General features: G+C 36.7%; 1 protein-coding gene across 1 annotated transcript in view; it reads left to right on the top strand.

Annotated features, from left to right (window-relative positions):
- The first annotated feature begins 568 nt into the window (after positions 1 to 568).
- eIF3c (eukaryotic translation initiation factor 3 subunit c) overlaps positions 569 to 21,646 on the top strand; it is a 51,235-nt gene continuing 30,157 nt past the window's right edge. Inside the window, 8 exon segments of the mRNA XM_070094029.1 lie at positions 569 to 692; positions 5,405 to 5,542; positions 7,643 to 7,775; positions 9,420 to 9,564; positions 14,444 to 14,665; positions 16,379 to 16,501; positions 17,023 to 17,176; positions 20,113 to 20,376. Of these exon segments, the coding sequence (XP_069950130.1) occupies positions 5,429 to 5,542; positions 7,643 to 7,775; positions 9,420 to 9,564; positions 14,444 to 14,665; positions 16,379 to 16,501; positions 17,023 to 17,176; positions 20,113 to 20,376 (1,155 nt within the window). The 5' untranslated portion in view covers positions 569 to 692; positions 5,405 to 5,428.

Here is a 21,646-nt window from a genome sequence, read left to right as displayed (position 1 = left end):
GGTATACTACAGGTCCAGTGGACCTCCCACTCGACAAGACTGAAGCAGCACTCCCTCCTCCGCCACTGGTAGATATGGGACTTTACATTCGCTGTTATTGATGCTTGTTGGTGATTGGTGACTAAGTAAGTTTATTCAGGTATACACAAATACAGTTACATAGATTATCATACATAGCAGCATATGTGTAGACAACCTGGGATAACCCAAAAAAGTCAGTGACCTATTTCCATTGATTGCTGCATGTCCCAAAATAAAAGTATTATTTATGCTAATATTTCCCAAAATAACATTTTGTATAAGAAATAACAATTTGATTCGTGTGGAAATAAGTCACTTTGTCCGATTTTTTTTTTTTGGGGGGGGGGCAATCCTAGGTAATTTAAACAAGCGTTACTATGCATGATAATTGTACTCATGTGTATATGTACTAAAATAAACCTACTTACTTTTATACACACACATAAGCCACAAAATGTCCATAAGTCCACATTGTATTCAGTACATATTTACCAGCTTAAAAAAAAAAAAAAATATATATACATCTAACATCTAAAAAATGAATATTGTTTGTTAAAATAATTAATATATTATAGGAAAGCTCAATATATGCATTTGTTCCCTCCAGGTTATATATAATATTTAGGTGTGTAGGTGCTGGTGGTCTCTGGTGGCTGGCTCTCCAACACAACGTAAGTCGACACACATTTCTCCTCATTATGGCGTAAATACATGCCGGGCGGATATTATATTTTGCAATTATTAAGAATATTGTGTGTGGAGTGTTTGTTAAGTGTGAGAGAGGAGGGAAGGTGCGAGTTCCCTGTGTAGTGACCTGTATAGTTCCTCGTGCTGGTTTCAACATATGTAGAAACTTCTAATAAAAGCTGATTATGTGGAGTAACTTGCCGGGTCATTTAATATATATATATATATATATATATATATATATATATATATATATATATATATATATATATATAGAGTATATATATTATATATATATATTATATATATATATTATATATATATATATATATATGTATATATATTATATATATATATATATATATATATATATATATATATATATATATATATATATATATATATATATATATATATATATATATATATATATATATATATATATATATATATATATATATATATATATATTTTATTATCACACCGGCCGATTCCCACCAAGGCAGGGTGGCCCGAAAAAGAAAAACTTTCACCATCATTCACTCCATCACTGTCTTGCCAGAAGGGTGCTTTACACTACAGTTTTTAAACTGCGACATTAACACCCCTCCTTCAGAGTGCAGGCACTGTACTTCCCATCTCCAGGACTCAAGTCCGGCCTGCCGGTTTCCCTGAACCCCTTCATAAATGTTACTTTGCTCACACTCCAACAGCATGTCAAGTATTAAAAACCATTCGTCTCCATTCACTCCTATCAAACACGCTCACGCACGCCTGCTGGAAGTCCAAGCCCCTCGCACACAAAACCTCCATTACCCCCTCCCTCCAACCTTTCCTAGGCCGACCCCTACCCCGCCTTCCTTCCACTACAGACTGATACACTCTTGAAGTCATTCTGTTTCGCTCCATTCTCTCTACATGTCCGAACCACCTCAACAACCCTTCCTCAGCCCTCTGGACAACAGTTTTGGTAATCCCGCACCTCCTCCTAACTTCCAAACTACGAATTCTCTGCATTATATTCACACCACACATTGCCCTCAGACATGACATCTCCACTGCCTCCAGCCTTCTCCTCGCTGCAACATTCATCACCCATGCTTCACACCCATATAAGAGTGTTGGTAAAACTATACTCTCATACATTCCCCTCTTTGCCTCCAAGGACAAAGTTCTTTGTCTCCACAGACTCCTAAGTGCACCACTCACCCTTTTCCCCTCATCAATTCTATGATTCACCTCATCTTTCATAGACCCATCCGCTGACACGTCCACTCCCAAATATCTGAATGCATTCACCTCCTCCATACTCTCTCCCTCCAATCTGATATCCAATCTTTCATCACCTAATATTTTTGTTATCCTCATAACCTTACTCTTTCCTGTATTCACTTTTAATTTTCTTCTTTTGCACACCCTACCAAATTCATCCACCAATCTCTGCAACTTCTCTTCAGAATCTCCCAAGAGCACAGTGTCATCAGCAAAGAGCAGCTGTGACAACTCCCACTTTATGTGTGATTCTTTATCTTTTAACTCCACGCCTCTTGTCAAGACCCTCGCATTTACTTCTCTTACAACCCCATCTATAAATATATTAAACAACCACGGTGACATCACACATCCTTGTCTAAGGCCTACTTTTACTGGGAAATAATTTCCCTCTTTCCTATGTACTCTAACTTGAGCCTCACTATCCTCGTAAAAACTCTTCACTGCTTTCAGTAACCTTCCTCCTACACCATACACCTGCAACATCTGCCACGTTGCCCCCCCTATCCACCCTGTCATATGCCTTTTCCAAATCCATAAATGCCACAAAGACCTCTTTAGCCTTATCTAAATACTGTTCACTTATATGTTTCACAGTAAACACCTGGTCCACACACCCCCTACCTTTCCTAAAGCCTCCTTGTTCATCTGCTATCCTATTCTCCATCTTACTTTTAATTCTTTCAATAATAACTCTACCATACACTTTACAAGGTATACTCAACAGACTTATCCCCCTATAATTTTTGCACTCTCTTTTGTCCCCTTTGCCTTTATACAAAGGAACTATGCATGCTCTCTGCCAATCCCTAGGTACCTTACCCTCTTCCATACATTTATTAAATAATTGCACCAACCACTCCAAAATTATATCCCCACCTGCTTTTAACATTTCTATCTTTATCCCATCAATCCCGGCTGCCTTACCCCCTTTCATTTTACCTACTGCCTCACGAACTTCCCCCACACTCACAACTGGCTCTTCCTCACTCCTACAAGATGTTATTCCTCCTTGCCCTATACACGAAATCACAGCTTCCCTATCTTCATCAACATTTAACAATTCCTCAAAATATTCCCTCCATCTTCCCAATATCTCTAACTCTCCATTTAATAACTCTCCTCTCCTATTTTCAACCGACAAATCCATTTGTTCTCTAGGCTTCCTTAACTTGTTAATCTCACTCCAAAACTTTTTCTTATTTTCAACAAAATTTGTTGATAACATCTCACCCACTCTCTCATTTGCTCTCTTTTTACATTGCTTCACCACTCTCTTAACCTCTCTCTTTTTCTCCTTATACTCTTCCCTCCTTGCATCACTTCTACTTTGTAAAAACTTCTCATATGCTAACTTTTTCTCCCTTACTACTCTCTTTACATCATCATTCCACCAATCGCTCCTCTTCCCTTCTGCACCCACTTTCCTGTAACCACAAACTTCTGCTGAACACTCCAACACTACATTTTTAAACCTACCCCATACCTCTTCGACCCCATTGCCTATGCTCTCATTAGCCCATCTATCCTCCAATAGCTGTTTATATCTTTCCCTAACTGCCTCCTCTTTTAGTTTATAAACCTTCACCTCTCTCTTCCCTGATGCTTCTCTTCTCCTTGTATCCCATCTACCTTTTACTCTCAGTGTAGCTACAACTAGAAAGTGATCTGATATATCTGTGGCCCCTCTATAAACATGTACATCCTGAAGTCTACTCAACAGTCTTTTATCTACCAATACATAATCCAACAAACTACTGTCATTTCGCCCTACATCATATCTTGTATACTTATTTATCCTCTTTTTCTTAAAATATGTATTACCTATAACTAAACCCCTTTCTATACAAAGTTCAATCAAAGGGCTCCCATTATCATTTACACCTGGCACCCCAAACTTACCTACCACACCCTCTCTAAAAGTTTCTCCTACTTTTGCATTTTATATATATATATATATATATATATATATATATATATATATATATATATATATATATATTTTATTTTTTATTATTATATATATATATATATATATATATATATATATATATATATATATATATATATATATATATATATATATATATATATATATATATATATATATATATTTATATATATATATATATATATATATATATTTATATATATATATATATATATATATATATATATATATATATATATATATATTTATATATATATATATTTTATTTTTTATTATTATCACACTGGCCGATTCCCACCAAGGCAGGGTGGCCCGAAAAAGAAAAACTTTCACCATCATTCACTCCATCACTGTCTTGCCAGAAGGGTGCTTTACACTACAGTTTTTAAAACTGCAACATTAACACCCCTCCTTCAGAGTGCAGGCACTGTACTTCCCATCTCCAGGACTCAAGTCCGGCCTGCCGGTTTCCCTGAATCCCTTCATAAATGTTACTTTGCTCACACTCCAACAGCACGTCAAGTATTAAAAACCATTTGTCTCCATTCACTCCTATCAAACACGCCCACGCATGCCTGCTGGAAGTCCAAGCCCCTCGCACACAAAACCTCCTTTACCCCCTCCCTCCAACCCTTCCTAGGCCGACCCCTACCCCGCCTTCCTTCCACTATATATATATATATATATATATATATATATATATATATATATATATATATATATATATATACATACATACATATACATACATATACATACATATACATATATACATACATACATACATACATACATACATACATACACACACAGTGGACCCCCGGTTAACGAACTTTTTTCATTTCAGTAGTATGTTCACGTGCCAGTACTGACCGAATTTTTTCCCATAAGGAATATTGTGAAGTAGATTAGTCCATTTCAGACCCCCAAACATACACGTACAAACGCACTTACATAAATACACTTACATAATTGGTCGCATTTGGAGGTGATCGTTAAGCGGGGGTCCACTGTATATATAAAATGACATCTTTGGGTTATCCTATGTAATTTACAAGTGTTCATGTATGATACTTTGTGTAACTATTTGTGTTTCTGTACCTAAATAAACTTACATATGACTAAGACCTGCATCACGAAATGTAATTTATAATACTTTATAATCTTTATTTTTACAAGTACATGATACAACTTACACAGGTATACTATAGCTGACATTAATGACATACTATATAGAAAGTATAGATGGAACTAAGTTACTTAGACTTTTTTTGGATTATCTTAGGTAATCACATATGCTGCTGTGTGTGATAATTTATGTAACTATTTATGTATACCTGTACCTGAATAAACTTCCTTGGTTACTAAATTTCCTGGCCATGCAAAGCATGACGAGGAATTTTTTTGTCTATTTGTGGTTAAATATACATTTTTATTGGATTATGTAACCTAACCTAATAATATAAATCTTAGGTCTTCATTGCTGTGGGGTTCTAGATGTCCACCGCCATGACGTCCCGCTTCTTCATGTCTGACTCTGAGTCGGATTCAGAGTCCAGTGAAGAGGAGGTTATTAATGAGCCAACTGGCATTTCTGCAGCAGCATTTGTGGTGAGAGTTAGATTTAGTACTGTAACCTAAAAATATTCATACTGCATATAATATATAGTCAAAATACAGTACAGTGCTGTACATACAATTTTTTAAAGAAAGACACCTTTTAACCCTTTCAGGGTCCGTCCCGTAGATCTACGGCTTTACGTTCAGGGTCCAAACCGTAGATCTACGTCATGAGCTCAGCTCACTCTGATAAACTGTGAGTGATAAATTTGGGCCTAGATATGAGAGAATACATCTATGTGGTATGTGTGCACCACATAAAACAAATCCTGCAGCACACTGTGTATAATGAGAGGAAAAAAACTGAGACCGTGATTTTCGATTAAAACAGCGACTTTGCAGTGTTTTTTTGTATGTTTTTTATAGTTGTATTTGTGATTTCTTGGTCTCATTTGATAGAATGGAAGACATATTACAGAAATAGAGATAAATTTGATTGGTTTTAGCACTGGAAATGGCTTGAAACTGAGCTCAAAGTGGCGGAAATGTTAAATTTTTGCCGATGTTCAAGAGTAAACAAACGACCTCACACGTCTAATACACGCCAGCTGGTCGGTCTAATATACATTCATAAATGTGGTGATGATATTTATACAATTATTACAATATTGCATAACAGTAAATCTTCTATTTTTTGGTGTGAATAAAAATTCATTATGTGAATAAAAAATAAAAATGGAATTTATTTGTAAAGCCTCAAAACGTAACTAATGAACAGAGGAAGTGTTAGTTTAGTGCCAGGAATACCTACATTGTTTATTCTGGATCCTATTTTGAAATTGGAATATTTTGAACTTTGTGTTAAATTGGCCAAATTACCAATTTCCGGTCACTTTATTTTGTAGTTGAAACAGTTGACTTGGCGATTTCTTGTGCTCAATCGATAGAATAGAAGTAATCCTAGTGAAATAGCTAAGAATTTGGTCGACTGGAATAATGTAATTGGCCTAAAATGGGAGTCAAAGTCGGCAAAATCGCCGATTCGTAAATATCGCTGACACATCAAAATTCACGAGAGCATAATTTCGTCAATTTCCCATCAAATTTCGTACTTTTTGTTTTATTACATTCACAAAAAGATTCTCTACCATTTCATAAGAAAAAAAAAAATTTTTTTTTTTGAAAATTCTTGGACACTGGGGCACCACTTCAGATTTTGGCCTTGGACCCTGAAAGGGTTAACCCTGTTTTATTGTTGTACCTAAATAAAAATAGGCATTTTGGTTTTCGTAGCTTCTGATGTATGCCTTTTATTTTGAGAAAATGGGTGAATTTATTTGCATAATATAAATTTGTCTCTGGTAGCACGTAATAAGCTTATAAAACATCCTGTACATTTTTACCGCTGCAATATCTCGTGGTAGGATATCCTTAACCTGTAAACTGTCCAAATGTAGATCTACGTTCATGTGCGGGGGGCTCCGAACATAGATCTAAGTTTTTGTTTACATGCTCTCAAATGGGGAAAATAAAGGTCGGAGCACTACGCACGTGAACGTAGATCTATGTTTGGACAGTTTAAGGGTTAAGAAGAAAACATCTTTACAGTCTTTCATTCAGTTGCTGTCTTGATAGAAGTGTGCAAACATGGCATTTCAAATGACCGTCTGAATATCAGTAGTAAAATATACTCACAAGTATGCGAATAAGACATAGTATGCTTTTTATGGCTTTTATTGAAAAGACATTTTGTCCACTCAGGACTGATAGTCCCTGTAAATGCTCAGTAAATGCTATAAATTGCATATAGATGACCCTCTGAACTGTAACATTCCCATCCATCCTTTGAAGAGGCAGAAACTACACTATCCACCTCCAGAACTCAAGTCTCGCTAACTGATTTTCCTGCATCCCAACAAAACACACACAAAAAATACTTGTTTCCATTCATTCCAATCTGACAGATATGTACATAATAGAATGTTTTAATTTGCCATGTGTTATGAATTGAATTTTTTTGTTAGTAATTGTTTTGTGAATCTTCACTTGTTCATTATTAATACTGTAGAAGTTCTTGAAATAAGAACATGAAATGCAAGTTCTCTGTAACATGAAAGTTGTTGTATTAATTAAATGTTCATTTGCAAACAGTTTAGTGAAGATGAGGAAGACACTAAACGTATTGTTCGCTCTGCCAAGGAAAAGCGCTACGAGGAACTCAAAAATGCCATCAAGAATATTAAGAATTATAAAAAAAATAAGGACATGTCCAATTTACTCTCAAGTAGGTTCTTAATATACATTATCAATATATCATCTGTTTATCTTGTTTGAAGAGTCAGTTGCATGATTATAATGAATATATAGACATTGTTAAAGTATTCTTTAGTTTTTTATATTTGACTTTTCAGAGAAACATCAAGATGTCTATTATTTACCTGTTAATTTTTCACTTTCCAAGTACTCTTCCTTAGTGCTTATGTATTTCTCAAACCTTGTGTTCATGATGCTTTATGACCCTAGTGGGTTCGGCACTTTGTTTTGATTATAATAATAATTGTCTTAATGATACAGCCACTTACAGTAAACTGATTCATAGTCCTGTAAGATAAATACAAGTGGAGATTTTACTGGTATACAGTGGTCCCTTGTTTTTCGTAATTAATCTGTTCCAGAGAGTGTGACTATTATCAAAATTGACAATTTGTGAAGCCATTTTCCCCATAAATAATATAAATCAAATTAATTTGTTCCAGACACCCAGAAGTATCGACAGTTTTTTTTTTTATCTTAAAGATAGATTTACATGCACAAAAGAATGAACATTCAACATGACAGTTACCTTTATTGAAGGCTGTTGCTGTTGGATGGAAGATGGGGATGAGGGGAGAGGTTAGTGTTTGGATGGGGAATCCCCCTCCATAAGGACTCTAGGTACCAAATCCTTATCAGGGGTCACTTCCCTAGCTTAAATATAGATTTACATGCAGAAAAGAGTGACAAAATAATGTAAAGCACTAATAAAATGTATAAATGAGCATTTAACATCACACCTTTATTAAAGACTCTTGTTGGTGTATGGCAGAGGGAGGGGAGGCGAGTTTATTGTTGGAGAATGTGACACTAATATCAACTCTACAGCTTATTTATCTATCAAAATTCAGCTAATATGACATAAACAATATTAATAACAGAAACTTGGAATATACTCTAGAATGAATAAAATAAATCATTATGTATGTCACAACTGGTGTTGTGTTCTTGTTGGGTGTATAAGGGCCACTGAGAGCATAAGCTACACACAATGTTGGTGAAGGCTGCAGCTGAGGCGGCGGTGTTTTCTATAGCCCTATATAACTCCAACAATATTGAAGGAGTTAGTAGAATCGCTGAATCACTGAAGAAGGCACCCTCTGCCACTATCACTACCACCCTCTGCCACTATCACTACCACCCTCTGCCACCATCACTACCACCCTCTACCACCATTAATACCACCATCTACTACCATCACAATCACTACCACCCTCTACCACCACCACTTTCTTATTTTTCTAAATAAGCCATGGTGGCTTATTTAGCAGTTGCAAGCACTAAAATTGATGGAATATTATGAAATGTATTGTATGAACGCATGGGATTGTCCTCACTCACTGATAAACAATGGCGCACTGGCTGGGAATGGAGTGTGGGGCTGCTCGAGGCACGCATATGCGTCTGGGACAAATGACTATTTGCGAGTCAAACGAGGATTCACGAGTCAATGTTTTGATGAAAAAAGTTACGATTTTCGAAAAATACGACTTTCGATGCTTATGAAAAACAAGGGACCACTGTATTTGTATATCAGCGTTCTAACCATGTATTCAGAATTTGTGTGTTCTTGTATAAAGGTATGATTTTTTTTTTTTTTTTTATAACCTCCCAGGTTTTGAGGACTTGTGCCGTGCCTACACCAAGGCACTACCTGTAGTGCAGAAAGAAGAAGGGGGTAAAACTCCAAGATTCTTCATTCGTTGCTTGGCAGAACTTGATGATTTCATCCAGACTGTCTGGGAGGATAGGACTGGCAGGTATGTTGGTAATTGTGATGTATGTAATGTTTAGTAGAATTCATTTCTGATTACTGCACTATAATGTGTGGAAAATACACTACTATTTGATATTTTATCCACTGGTTACTGATTTTTTTCAAATTCAAATTACCATGATTTTGGGAAAATATGGAGTGTCTTTGTTCATTTTATTTTTTTACATATTTTGTTAATACTCCACATTTTCAGCAGATGTTGTAGAATAATTTATATGGTTTATATTTTTTTGTTTTCTTTGAAAGAGAGTGAGAAGTTCCAGAACAGCATTAGACAGAATATTTTTTTTTTTTTTTTTTTTTTTTTTTTTTTTTGTATTATACTATACTTATGTTGGATTTTCTTATTTTTACTATCGTACTTTATATATGACCAGTGCTTCAGGAAAATTTTAATCCCATTTTTAGTGAGTTTCCTAATTGGTTTATTTTTTGTTAAAACAGTTGGTTATCCACATTATTAACCCATTGAGGGTTTCGGCTGTACTAGTACGGCTTACGACCCAGGGTTTTTGACGTACTAGTACGCCTAAATTCTAGCGCCCTCAAATCTAGTGGGAGAAAGCTGGTAGGCCTACATATGAAAGAATGGGTCTATGTGGTTAGTGTGCACAGTATAAAAAAAATCCTGCAGCACACAGTGCATAATGACGTTTTTTTTGGAATAAAACTGCGACTTTGCACTGTATTTTTGTATGGTATTTATTGTTGTATTCTAGTTTTCTTGGTCTCATTTAATAGAATGGAAGACACATTACAGAAATTGAGATGATTTTGACTGGTTTTACAATGAAAAGTACCTTGAAGTTGAGCTCAGAGTAGCAGAAATGTTCGCTTTTTACCAAAGTTCAAAAGTAAACAAATCATGCCAAGCATCCAATACACGTCAACTGGTGAGTCTAATATTCTTTTGCAAGTGTGCCAATATTATTTATACCATTTTTTACACTAATGCAGTACCCTGCATAACAGTAAATCTTCTATTTTTTGTGAGAATAAAAATTCAAAGTGGAAAGCAAAAGAATGTAAGAGGGGCCTTGAGACGTGACTAATGAACAGAGGAAATGTCATTTTAGTGCCAGGAATATCTTTCTTGTTTATTCTGGACCCTATATGGAAATTAGCATCTTTTGAAATTTGTGTGAAATTGGCAAAATTGCTAAATTCTGACCACTGTACTGGATAGTTGAAATTGGTAAATGGGTGGTTTCTTGCACTCATTCGATAGAAAAAATGAAGTTCTAGCGAAATATTCATGTTTTTTGTCGACTAGTACAGTGGAATTGGCCGAAAATGGGGCTCAAAGTGGGCAAAATCGCCAATGCGTAAACATCGCTGAGACCGCTAACTTCGCGAGAGCATAATTCCATAAGTTTTCCATCAAATTTCATACTTTTGGTGTCATTATGATCGGGAAAAGATTCTCTATCTTTTCATAAGAATTTTTTTTTTTTTTTTTTTTAAATTTGGCCGACCCTGAGAAAGAGTCTCGGAGAGGGCCTGTCGACCCTCAAAGGGTTAAGCATAGTTTACTTGTATTAATGTTTGATTGTCTCTTGTAACAATATCATGTCAGTGTTAATGTTAAAATGGATAGACTAGGGCAGCACTTGAGAAACAGGCAGATTTTGTTTAGAAACCAGCATAGCCTTTATTCCCAAGGATGCAAGGTTTTAATGTTTATAGTACTTAGATTGATTAAAGGATGGTTAGATACAACAGAATAGATATATGCTGAGGCGGTTGATTGTTTTATTTAGTATTTGATTTTGTAATACATATGTATTTGTAATACATATGTAGAGGAGAGAGAGATTTTGGGAAATGTTGAGTGAACATGTGGGGAGCTTTGAACCAAGTGTGAGAGTACTTGTGGTTGGGGATTTCAATGCTAAAGTGGGTAAAAATGTTGTGGAGGGAGTAGTAGGTAAATTTGGGGTGCCAGGGGTAAATGAAAATGGGGAGCCTTTAATTGAGCTATGTGTAGAAAGAGGTTTGGTAATAAGTAATACATATTTTATGAAAAAGAGGAAAAATAAATATACAAGGTATGATATAACACGTAATGAAAGTAGTTTATTAGATTAAGTATTGGTGAATAAAAGGTTGATGGGTAGACTCCAGGATGTATATGTTTATAGAGGGGCAACTGATATATCGGATCATAATTTAGTTGTAGCTACAGTTAGAGTAAGAGGTAGATGGGACAAGAGGAAAATGACAACAAGAAGTAAGAGGGAGGTGAAAGTTTATAAACTAAGGGAGGAGGAATTTCAGGTGAGATATAAACAACTATTGGCAGAAAGGTGGGATAGTGCAAGTATGAGTTGTGGGGGGGGGGGGGTTGAAGAGGGTTGGAATAGTTTTAAAAATGCAGTATTAGAATGTGGGGCAGAAGCTTGTGGTTATAGGAGGGTGTGTGCAGGAGGAAAGAGGAGTGATTGGTGGAATGATGAAGTAAAGGGTGTGATAAAAGAGAAAAAGGTAGCTTATGAGAGGTTTTTACAAAGCAGAAGTGTTATACGAAGAGTAGAGTATATGGAGAGTAAAAGAAAGGTGAAGAGAGTGGTGGGAGAGTGCAAAAGGAGAGCAGATGATAGTGAGAGAGGCACTGTCAAGAAATTTTAATGAAAATAAGAAAAAAATTTGGAGCGAGTTAAACAAGTTAAGAAAGCCTAGGGAATGAATGGATATGTCAGTTAAAAACAGAGTAGGGGAGTTAGTAGATGGGAAGACGGAGGTATTGGGTAGATGGCTAGAATATTTTGAGGAACTTTTAAATGTCGATGAAGAAAGGGAGGCGGTAATTTCATGCACTGGCCAGGGAGGTATACCATCTTGTAGGAGTGAAGAAGAGCAGGATGTGAGTGTGGGGGAGGTGCGTGAGGCAATATGTAGAATGAAAGGGGGTAAAGCAGCTGGAACTGACAGGATCATGACAGAAATGTTAAAAGCAGGGGGGGATATAGTGTTGGAGTGGTTGGTATTTTTGTTTAATAAATGTTTGAAAGAGGGGAAGGTACCTAGGGATTGGCAGAGAGCATGTATAGTCCCTTTATATAAAGGGAAGGGGACAAAAGAGATTGTAAAAATTATAGAGTAATAAGTTTACTGAATATACCAGGAAAAGTGTACGGTAGGGTTATTATTGAAAGAATTAGAGGTAAGACAGAATGTAGGATTGCAGATGAGCAAGGAGGTTTTAGAGTGGGCAGGGGATGTGTAGATCAAGTGTTTACATTGAAGCATATATGTGAACAGTATTTAGATAAAGGTAGGGAAGTTTTTATTGTATTTATGGATTTAGAAAAGGCATATGATAGTGGATAGGGGAGCAATGTAGCAGATGTTACAAGTACTGTATATGGAATAGGTGGTAAGTTACTAAATGCTGTAAAGAGTTTTTATGAGGATAGTGAGGCTCAGGTTAGGGTGTGTAGAAGAGAGGGAGACTACTTCCTGGTAAAAGTAGGTATTAGACAGGGATGTGTAATGTCACCATGGTTGTTTAATATATTTATAGATGGGGTTGTAAAAGAAGTAAATGCTAGGGTGTTCGGGAGAGGGGTGGGATTAAATTATGGGGAATCAAATACAAAATGGGAATTGACAGTTACTTTTTGCTGATGATACTGTGCTTATGGGAGATTCTAAAGAAAAATTGCAAAGGTTAGTGGATGAGTTTGGGAGTGTGTGTAAAGGTAGAAAGTTGAAAGTGAACATAGAAAAGGGTAAGGTGATGAGGGTATCAAATGATTTAGATAAAGAAAAATTGGATATCAAATTGGGGAGGAGGAGTATGGAATAAGTGAATGTTTTCAGATACTTGGGAATTGAGGTGTCGGCGGATGGATTTACGAAGGATGAGGTTAATCATAGAATTGATGAAGGAAAAAAAGTGAGTGGTGCATTGACGTATATGTGGAGACAAAAAATGTTATCTATGGAGGCAAAGAAGGGAATGTATAAAAGTATAGAAATACCAACACTCTTATATGGGTGTGAAGCTTGGGTTGTAAATGCTGCAGCGAGGAGGCGGTTGGAGGCAGTGGAGATGTTCTGTCTAAAGGCAATGTGTGGTGTGAATATAATGCAGAAAATTCGGAGTGCGGAAATTAGGAGAAGGTGTGGAGTTAATAAAAGTATTAGTCAGAGGGCTGAAGAGGGGTTGTTGAGGTGGTTTGGTCATTTAGAGGGAATGGATGAAATTAGAATGACATGGAGAGCGTATAAATCTGTAGGGGAAGGAGGGCGGGGTAGGGGTCGTCCTCAAAAAGGTTGGAGGGAGGGTGGTAAAGGAGGTTTTGTGGGCGAGGGGCTTGGACTTCCAGCAAGCGTGCGTGAGCATGTTAGATTGGAGTGAATGGAGACGAATGGTATTTGGGACATGACGAGCTGTTGCAGTGTGAGCAGGGTAATATTTAGTGAAGGGATTCAGGGAAACCGGTTATTTTTATATAGCCGGAGTTGAGTCCTGGAAATGGGAAGTACAGTGCCTGCACTTTAAATGAGAGGTTTGGGATATTGGCAGTTTGGAAGGATATTTTGTGTATCTTTATACGTATATGCTTCTGAGCTGTTTATTATGAGCAGCTCTGCAAAAACAGTGATTGTGTGTGTGAGGGAGGTGGAAGTGTTGAATGATGATGAAAGTATTTTCTTTTTGGGGATTTTCTTTTTTGGGTCACCCTGCCTCAGTGGGAGACGGCCGATTTGTTAAAAAAAAAAAATGTACTTTTACAAAAAATGGAAGCCATTGAAGTTGTCATTGTTTAATTTACTTTTAATGCAGTATTTTTTAATATAATTTTTTTGTTGAAAGTAATACTAGTATCTGTACATATATATTTAATCAATTTTAGGAAGAACATGTCCAAGAATAATGCCAAGGGTTTGACTACTCTTCGGCAGAAGTACAGAAAATATGCCAGAGACTATAATGCCGATATTGCCATCTTTCGTGAGAACCCAGATGCTCCAGATTCTGATGCAGAGATTGAGAGGGATGATCAGGATGATGACAGTGAGGATGACAACAACCTCATGGATTTGGCAACATTCAAGAAAGAATCTTCAGTTACCAAGTGTGTATTTCCCCTTACATTGTACATGGCATGTCAGATTAGTAAATGGGAAGAAATAAGCATTGGAGAAGAGTATGGAAAATCCCTTATGGCAGAGCAGGACAGATATAATGAATCTGGTATTAAAGTGATTTTATAAAGAGAATTAGTTCATTATGATTTAAACAATTTAATGGGTGATAGTTTACATTAACTCAAACCTAAAATGGAAATTAGACTACATTTTGGTCTATTCTGGACCATTATGAAGTCACAGCTAAGTAAAAAAAAAAAGTAGAGATCAGAAGATAGTAGGTCAGGAAAAGGGAGAAAGAAGGTAGTGGTAGTACAGTAACAGTAAAGAAGAGGATAAAGGAGTAACTCATAGACTACCAAAATCATGTAAAGGGAGCAGGGGATTGATGGTGAATATATATTTTTTGTTATCTCACCAGTGGGAGATGGCCAGTGTGCTCAAAGAATACTAGGAAAATCTGATGAATATAAGTTAGAAGAATTCATTTTTAAGTTAGAAATTATCTTAATTGATTATAGCACTTTGCTGGAAATAATACACAATTCGCAGACCAGCAACTTGTGTTGACAATAATTTGCGGTTTAAGTTTTGTTACCATGCAAAAATAATGCTTTGTCAATGCCCAGGGCAAGGGGGATGACTGTTTGCATTCCCTGTAAAACTCCAAAGGAAAGGCCCACAAGAGTGTTTGTTTATAATGCGCAGGGGGATCTATAACATTACATTCAGTGGGGAAAGTGCACCTGGTTATAGGAAATTATTTCTTAGGGTGGCTTCAAGCTTGAGGAAATTCTTAATACTGACAAGATAGGCTTATTATGAAGATTTTATTGCCTAAAACAATCAGCAAGCAAGAAAAAGGTGCATTTGAATTTAGGATAGCAAAGGATCATTTCTCCATACTTTTGTAACCTAATATATTAGCTGATTTTTAAGTGCATAGCCTTGCACTTTATTGCTTCCAGAATCCCTTTGATTTAAAAGGGATTTTTGATGTTGTGTCTAAGGGCACACATTGCCCTTAGATACGACATCTCCACCCCCTCCAGCATCCTCCTAGCTGCAACATTCACAACCCATGCTTCACACCCATATAAGAGTGTTAGTACCACTGTACTCTCATACATTCCCTTCCTTGCCTCCATGGATAACATTCTTTGCCTCCACAGATACCTTTATACACCACTCACCATTTTCCAGTTATTAGTTTTATGGTTTACCTTGTCTCTCATATACCCATTCACTAACATGCCCACTCCCAAATATCTGAACACATTCCATTCCATACTCCCTCCCTCCAGTCTTGATGCCCTCACCACCTTACTCTTATTTATGTTCACTTTCAACTTCCTTCCTTTACACACCCTCCTAAACTCGTCCACTAACCTTTGCTACTTCTCTTCAGAATCTCCCAAAAGCATGGTAACATCAGCAAAAAGTAACCATGTCAACTCCCATTTTGTATTTCATTCCATATAATATAATCCCACCCTTCTCCCCAACACCCTAGCATTTACTTTTTACAATCCTGTTTATAAATATGGTAAACAAACATGGTGACATCATGCATCCTTGTCTAAAGCCTACTTTTACTGGTAAGTAATCTCCCTCTCTCCTATATACCCTAACCTGAGCCTCACTATCCTCATGAAAACTCTTCACAGCATTTAGTAACTTACTACCTATTCCATACACAGGACTACCAAGAAGTATCAGAAGGGAAGCGATGAAGATGATGATGATGATAGTATTGATTGGGGTCCTAGTACTGAGGATGAGACATCTTCGTCTGATGGTGGTGGTGGCATGTTTACCCTCAGGTAGGCGATTAACAAGCTAACAAAGTTAGCAGACTTCTATATATAAAAGAAGAATCCCATGTAAATTTTTAGTTAAGTATTTTATTTTGTCTAACTTTTTAATGACTGTTAACTTTCTTTTATTAAGCCTATATAGTGGTATGAAAATTTGAATATGAAATCCTAAATTCAGTATTTTTCTTTTATTGAAATGTATATATCATACTCATTTGATATGTACAGTAATCACCTCATTGATAATGCATGTTTTTTGTGTATTTGAAATGAATTCTTGTGCTGTATGTTAATTACAAGATTGATATATTATCCAACAATTTAGAGATACCATCACCCATAAACAAAAAGTATTTGCATATTAAAAAATCCCATGCATTATTGATTCCCTAAAGTTTATATTACTTTTGTCATATCATGTGTAATAACAATTTTACTCATAACGAGAGTTGTAATCATAGGAGTAAAAGAGTTGTTTATCACTTCTAGTGCGATGTTCTATACCTAATACAATAAAATCTTTCTAGAGAGAAATTCTTGAAGAAAACCACAGATAGGGATGATGATGATTTGAAGAAAAGGAAAAAGAGGTTGCCACGAGAGAATAAGGCAAAGGATGAGGACAGTGATGATGATGATGGTGGATGGGAGACCGTAAAAAAAGGATCATCAATGCCCATGGTAAGTTTCTAGTTTTTTTTTTTTATTCAGGGTGACAGTAAATAAGTATAAAACCAAAATTGTTATACACTAAGATTAGATGATGTGCTTAATAGTTTAGGTTGAAATTATAAGCATTTTTCTTGTATAAATTTTTGTATTTTCATCCTAAGATCTGGCAGATGGACATTCATTGTTACATACAGTATATAGTTTCCTTTCTCCCCATCAGATTGTTTGAATAATGCATAGTTTAATAATATGCAGTGCTTTATTTTTTATTACTAAATATGATAAATATACATAGTACACATTCCATCAAACCCAGTTACTTGAGTTTGTGGAGGTCAACTCCAGCTGTTGGTTTCATCCCTTAATTTGTGTTGAATGTCCAGTACTCTATAGCAAAAGAGTAGCCTCTTTAGGGGACACTTGGGTGTATGTACAGTATATGTATTAAGATATAGTAATAATTTTGTGCATTTATGTCTACAAATTTATTGATGTATTGTACTGTAAGTCTTTACTATACAGTGGACCCCCGCATAACGATGGCATCACATAGCGATTTTTCCGCATAACGATTACTTTTATCGCAAAATTTTTGCCGCGCATACCGATTAAAAACCCGCATACCGATTTTCGTCCGAGACGCGTCCAATGTGCCCTCAGCCAGCCTCACATGTGCCGCCCCGTCCCATTGTTTACCAGCCAGCCTCCGCGGTAACATCCAAGCATACACTCGGAATATTTCGTATTATTACAGTATTTTCGGTGCTGTTTCTGGAAAATAAGTGACCATGGGCCCCAAGAAAGCTTCTAGTGCCAACCCTACACCTCAAAGGGTAAGAATTACTATAGAGATGAAGAAAGAGATAATTGATAAGTATGAAAGTGGAGTGCGTATAGCCGACCTAGTCAAGCTGTACAAGAAACCCCAATCAACCATCGCTACTATTGTGGGCACCAGAAAGACAATCAAGGAAGCTGTTCTTGCCAAAGGTTCAACTGTGTTTTCGAAACAAAGATCGCAAGTGATGGAAGATGTTGAGAGACTCTTATTGGTGTGGATAAATGAAAAACAGATAGCAGGAGATAGCGTCTCTCAAGCGATCATATGTGAAAAGGCTAGGAAGTTGCATGAGGATTTAATTAAAAAAATGCCTGCAACTAGTGATGATGTGAGTGAATTTAAGGCCAACAAAGGTTGGTTTGAGAGATTTAAGAAGCGTAGTGGCATCCATAGTGTGATAAGGCATGGTGAGGCTGCCAGTTCGGACCACAAAGCGGCTGAAAAATATGTGCAGGAATTCAAGGAGTACATAGAAACTGAAGGACTGAAACCTGAACAAGTGTTTAATTGTGATGAAACAGGCCTGTTCTGGAAGAAAATGCCAAGCAGGACCTACATTACTCAGGAGGAAAAGGCACTCCCAGGACATAAGCCTATGAAAGACAGGCTTACTTTGTTGATGTGTGCCAATGCTACTGGTGATTGCAAAGTGAAGCCTTTATTAGTGTATCACTCTGAAACTCCCAGAGCGTTCAGGCAAAAGAATGTCCTCAAGGATAATTTGTGTGTGCTGTGGAGGGCAAACAGTAAGGCATGGGTCACTAGGGAATTTTTCTATAACTGGTTACACCATGCATTTGCCCCCAATGTGAAAAATTACCTAACTGAAAAGAAATTAGAACTTAAGTGCCTCCTGGTGTTAGACAATGCCCCTGGTCATCCTACAGACGTGGCAGAGCGACTTTATGGGGACATGAGCTTCATTAAGGTGAAGTTTTTGCCTCCTAATACCACTCCTCTCCTGCAGCCCATGGACCAGCAGGTTATTTCCAACTTCAAGAAACTGTACACAAAAGCTCTGTTTGAAAGGTGCTTTGTAATGACCTCAGAAACTCAACTGACTCTAAGAGAGTTTTGGAGAGATCACTTTAATATCCTCAATTGTGTAAACCTTATAGGTAAGGCTTGGGAGGAAGTGACAAAGAGGACCTTGAACTCTGCTTGGAAGAAACTGTGGCCAGAATGTGTAGACAAAAGGGATTTTGAAGGGTTTGAGGCTAACCCTGAGAATCCTGTGCCAGTTGAGGAATCCATTGTGGCATTGGGAAAGTCCTTGGGGTTGGAGGTTAGTGGGGAGGATGTGGAAGAGTTGGTGGAGGAGGACAATGAAGAACTAACCACTGATGAGCTGATAGATCAACTTCAAGAGCAAGAGGCCAGACCTGAGGAAACTGGTTCAGAGGAGGGGAGAGAGAAATTGAAGAAGTTGCCTACTACAAAGATAAAGGAAATCTGTGCTAAGTGGCTTGAAGTGCAAACCTTCATGGATGAAAATCACCCTCACACAGCTATTGCAAGCCGTGCTGGTGATTATTACACTGACAATGTTGTGAAACACTTTAGGCAAGTCATAAAGGAACGAGAGGTACAGGCCACTATGGACAGATATCTTGTGCGAAAGAAGTCCAGTGACTCTGAAGCTGGCCCTAGTGGCATTAAAAGAAGAAGGGAAGTAACCCCAGAAAAGGACTTACTACCTCAAGTCCTAATGGAAGGGGATTCCCCTTCTAAACACTAACACACTCTCTCCCCTCCTCCCATCCCATCAATCATCACCAGATCTTCAATAAAAGTAAGTGTCATTTAATTGTGCATGCCTTTTTCAGTTTGTGTGTATTAAAATTAACATTTCATGTGGTAAAAAAAATTTTTTTTCATACTTTTGGGCGTCTTGCACGGATTAATTTTATTTCCATTATTTCTTATGGGGAAAATTCATTCGCATAACGATTATTTCGCATAACGATGAGCCCTCTTGCACGGATTAAAATCGTTAACCGGGGGTCCACTGTATTAAGTTTTATAATAAAAGTACAAATCTAGTAATTGTATGAGAATTCAATTTCTCATAACTTAGTAATTTCATAAATTTTCTTTCTCTCAGGAAAAACCCAAGATGTTTGGTAAGGATGATGAGATTAATGTAAATTCTGTGCACAAGAAGTTAAACGAAATTATGGCTGCTCGAGGCAAGAAAGGAACAGATCGCAAGGAACAAATTGAACTCCTTCACGAGCTCCTTAATGTTGCTCGTGACAATAATCTTGGACATGCTATATTAGTCAAGGTTCAGTTCAGCATTATAATGTCTCTGTATGATTATAATCCTTCAGTGTCTGATCCTATGAAAGTGGACTTCTGGGAGAAGGTTTGTAAATTTTTTTTTTTTTTTTTTTTTTTTTTTTTTTTTTTTTTTAGCAAAAAGTACATCCACAGTTGACTAGAATGTGAAAAGGCCTTCATAATGTGTTATTTAATTTTGGATGCACTTTTTCAGTTGCATTTTAAAAAAAGAATTAGACCAAATAAAATAGCTTTATAAGAGAGGTTACTGTACAATAAACCCCCAATTTAAAGGATATTAGAATGAAAGGCACAAAATCTGCTTGGCCAGAAGAGTTTTTTTTTTTACTGGCCTGATCTCACCAAGGCATTACTCTAAAAAGAAAAAAGTTTTTCTTTTTATATTTAGTAATTTATATAGATGAAAGGGTTACTAGCCCCTTGCTCCCATCATTTTAGTTGCCTCTTATGACATGCATGGCTTATGGAGGAAGAATTCTGTCCCACTTTCCCATGGAGATTAGAGGAAATAATGCACTTCAGAGTGATTATTATTGTGTTGTTATTCTTTCTTTTTCTTTTCTTTCAACAAACCGGCCGTATCCCACCGAGGCAGGGTGGCCCAAAAACAAAAAGAAAAGTTTCTCTTTTTAAATTTAGTAATTTATACAGGAGAAGGGGTTACTCCCGGCATTTTAGTCGCCTCTTACAACACGCATGGCTTACGGAAGAAGAATTCTGTTCCACTTCCCCTTGGAGGTAAGAGGAAATAAACAAGAACAAGAATTAGAAAGAAAATAGAAGAAAACCCAGAGGGGTGTGTATATATATGTTTGTACATGTATTTGTAGTGTGACCTAAGTGTAAGTAGAAGTAGCAAGACATACCTGAAATCTTGCATGTGTATGAAACAATAAAAAGACACCAGCAATCCTACCATCATGTAAAACAATTACAGGCTTTCGTTTCACACTCACTTGGCAGAACGGTAGTACCTCCCTGGGCGGTTGCTGTCTACCAACCTACTACCTAAGTGTGTTATTATAATCATTGTTAATATGGCGCCTTCAAGACCAGTTACACACTCTTAACGATTTTAATGTGTACCTGCACACCAGCACAGGCACACGATGTGGAGTTTAAAGCAGTTAAGTTCATATTTTATTCATTCTAGAGTGTATATCAGGTTATTGTTATTTATATTGTTTATTATGCCATATTAGATGAATTTTGATAGATAAATAAGCCACAGAGCGACATTAGCATCATATTGAAGATGTGGTGACTCTGCTTCATATATAATACTTGTTGGCTCATGAGCGGCTCTGAGACAGACAAGCAGACAAAGACAGACA

Source organism: Cherax quadricarinatus, chromosome 44 (assembly GCF_038502225.1).
Source record: "Cherax quadricarinatus isolate ZL_2023a chromosome 44, ASM3850222v1, whole genome shotgun sequence".
Classification (NCBI taxonomy): Eukaryota; Metazoa; Arthropoda; class Malacostraca; order Decapoda; family Parastacidae; genus Cherax; species Cherax quadricarinatus.
The sequence above is the reverse complement of the archived record's forward strand: the minus strand, read 5'-3'. Positions and strand labels throughout refer to the sequence as shown.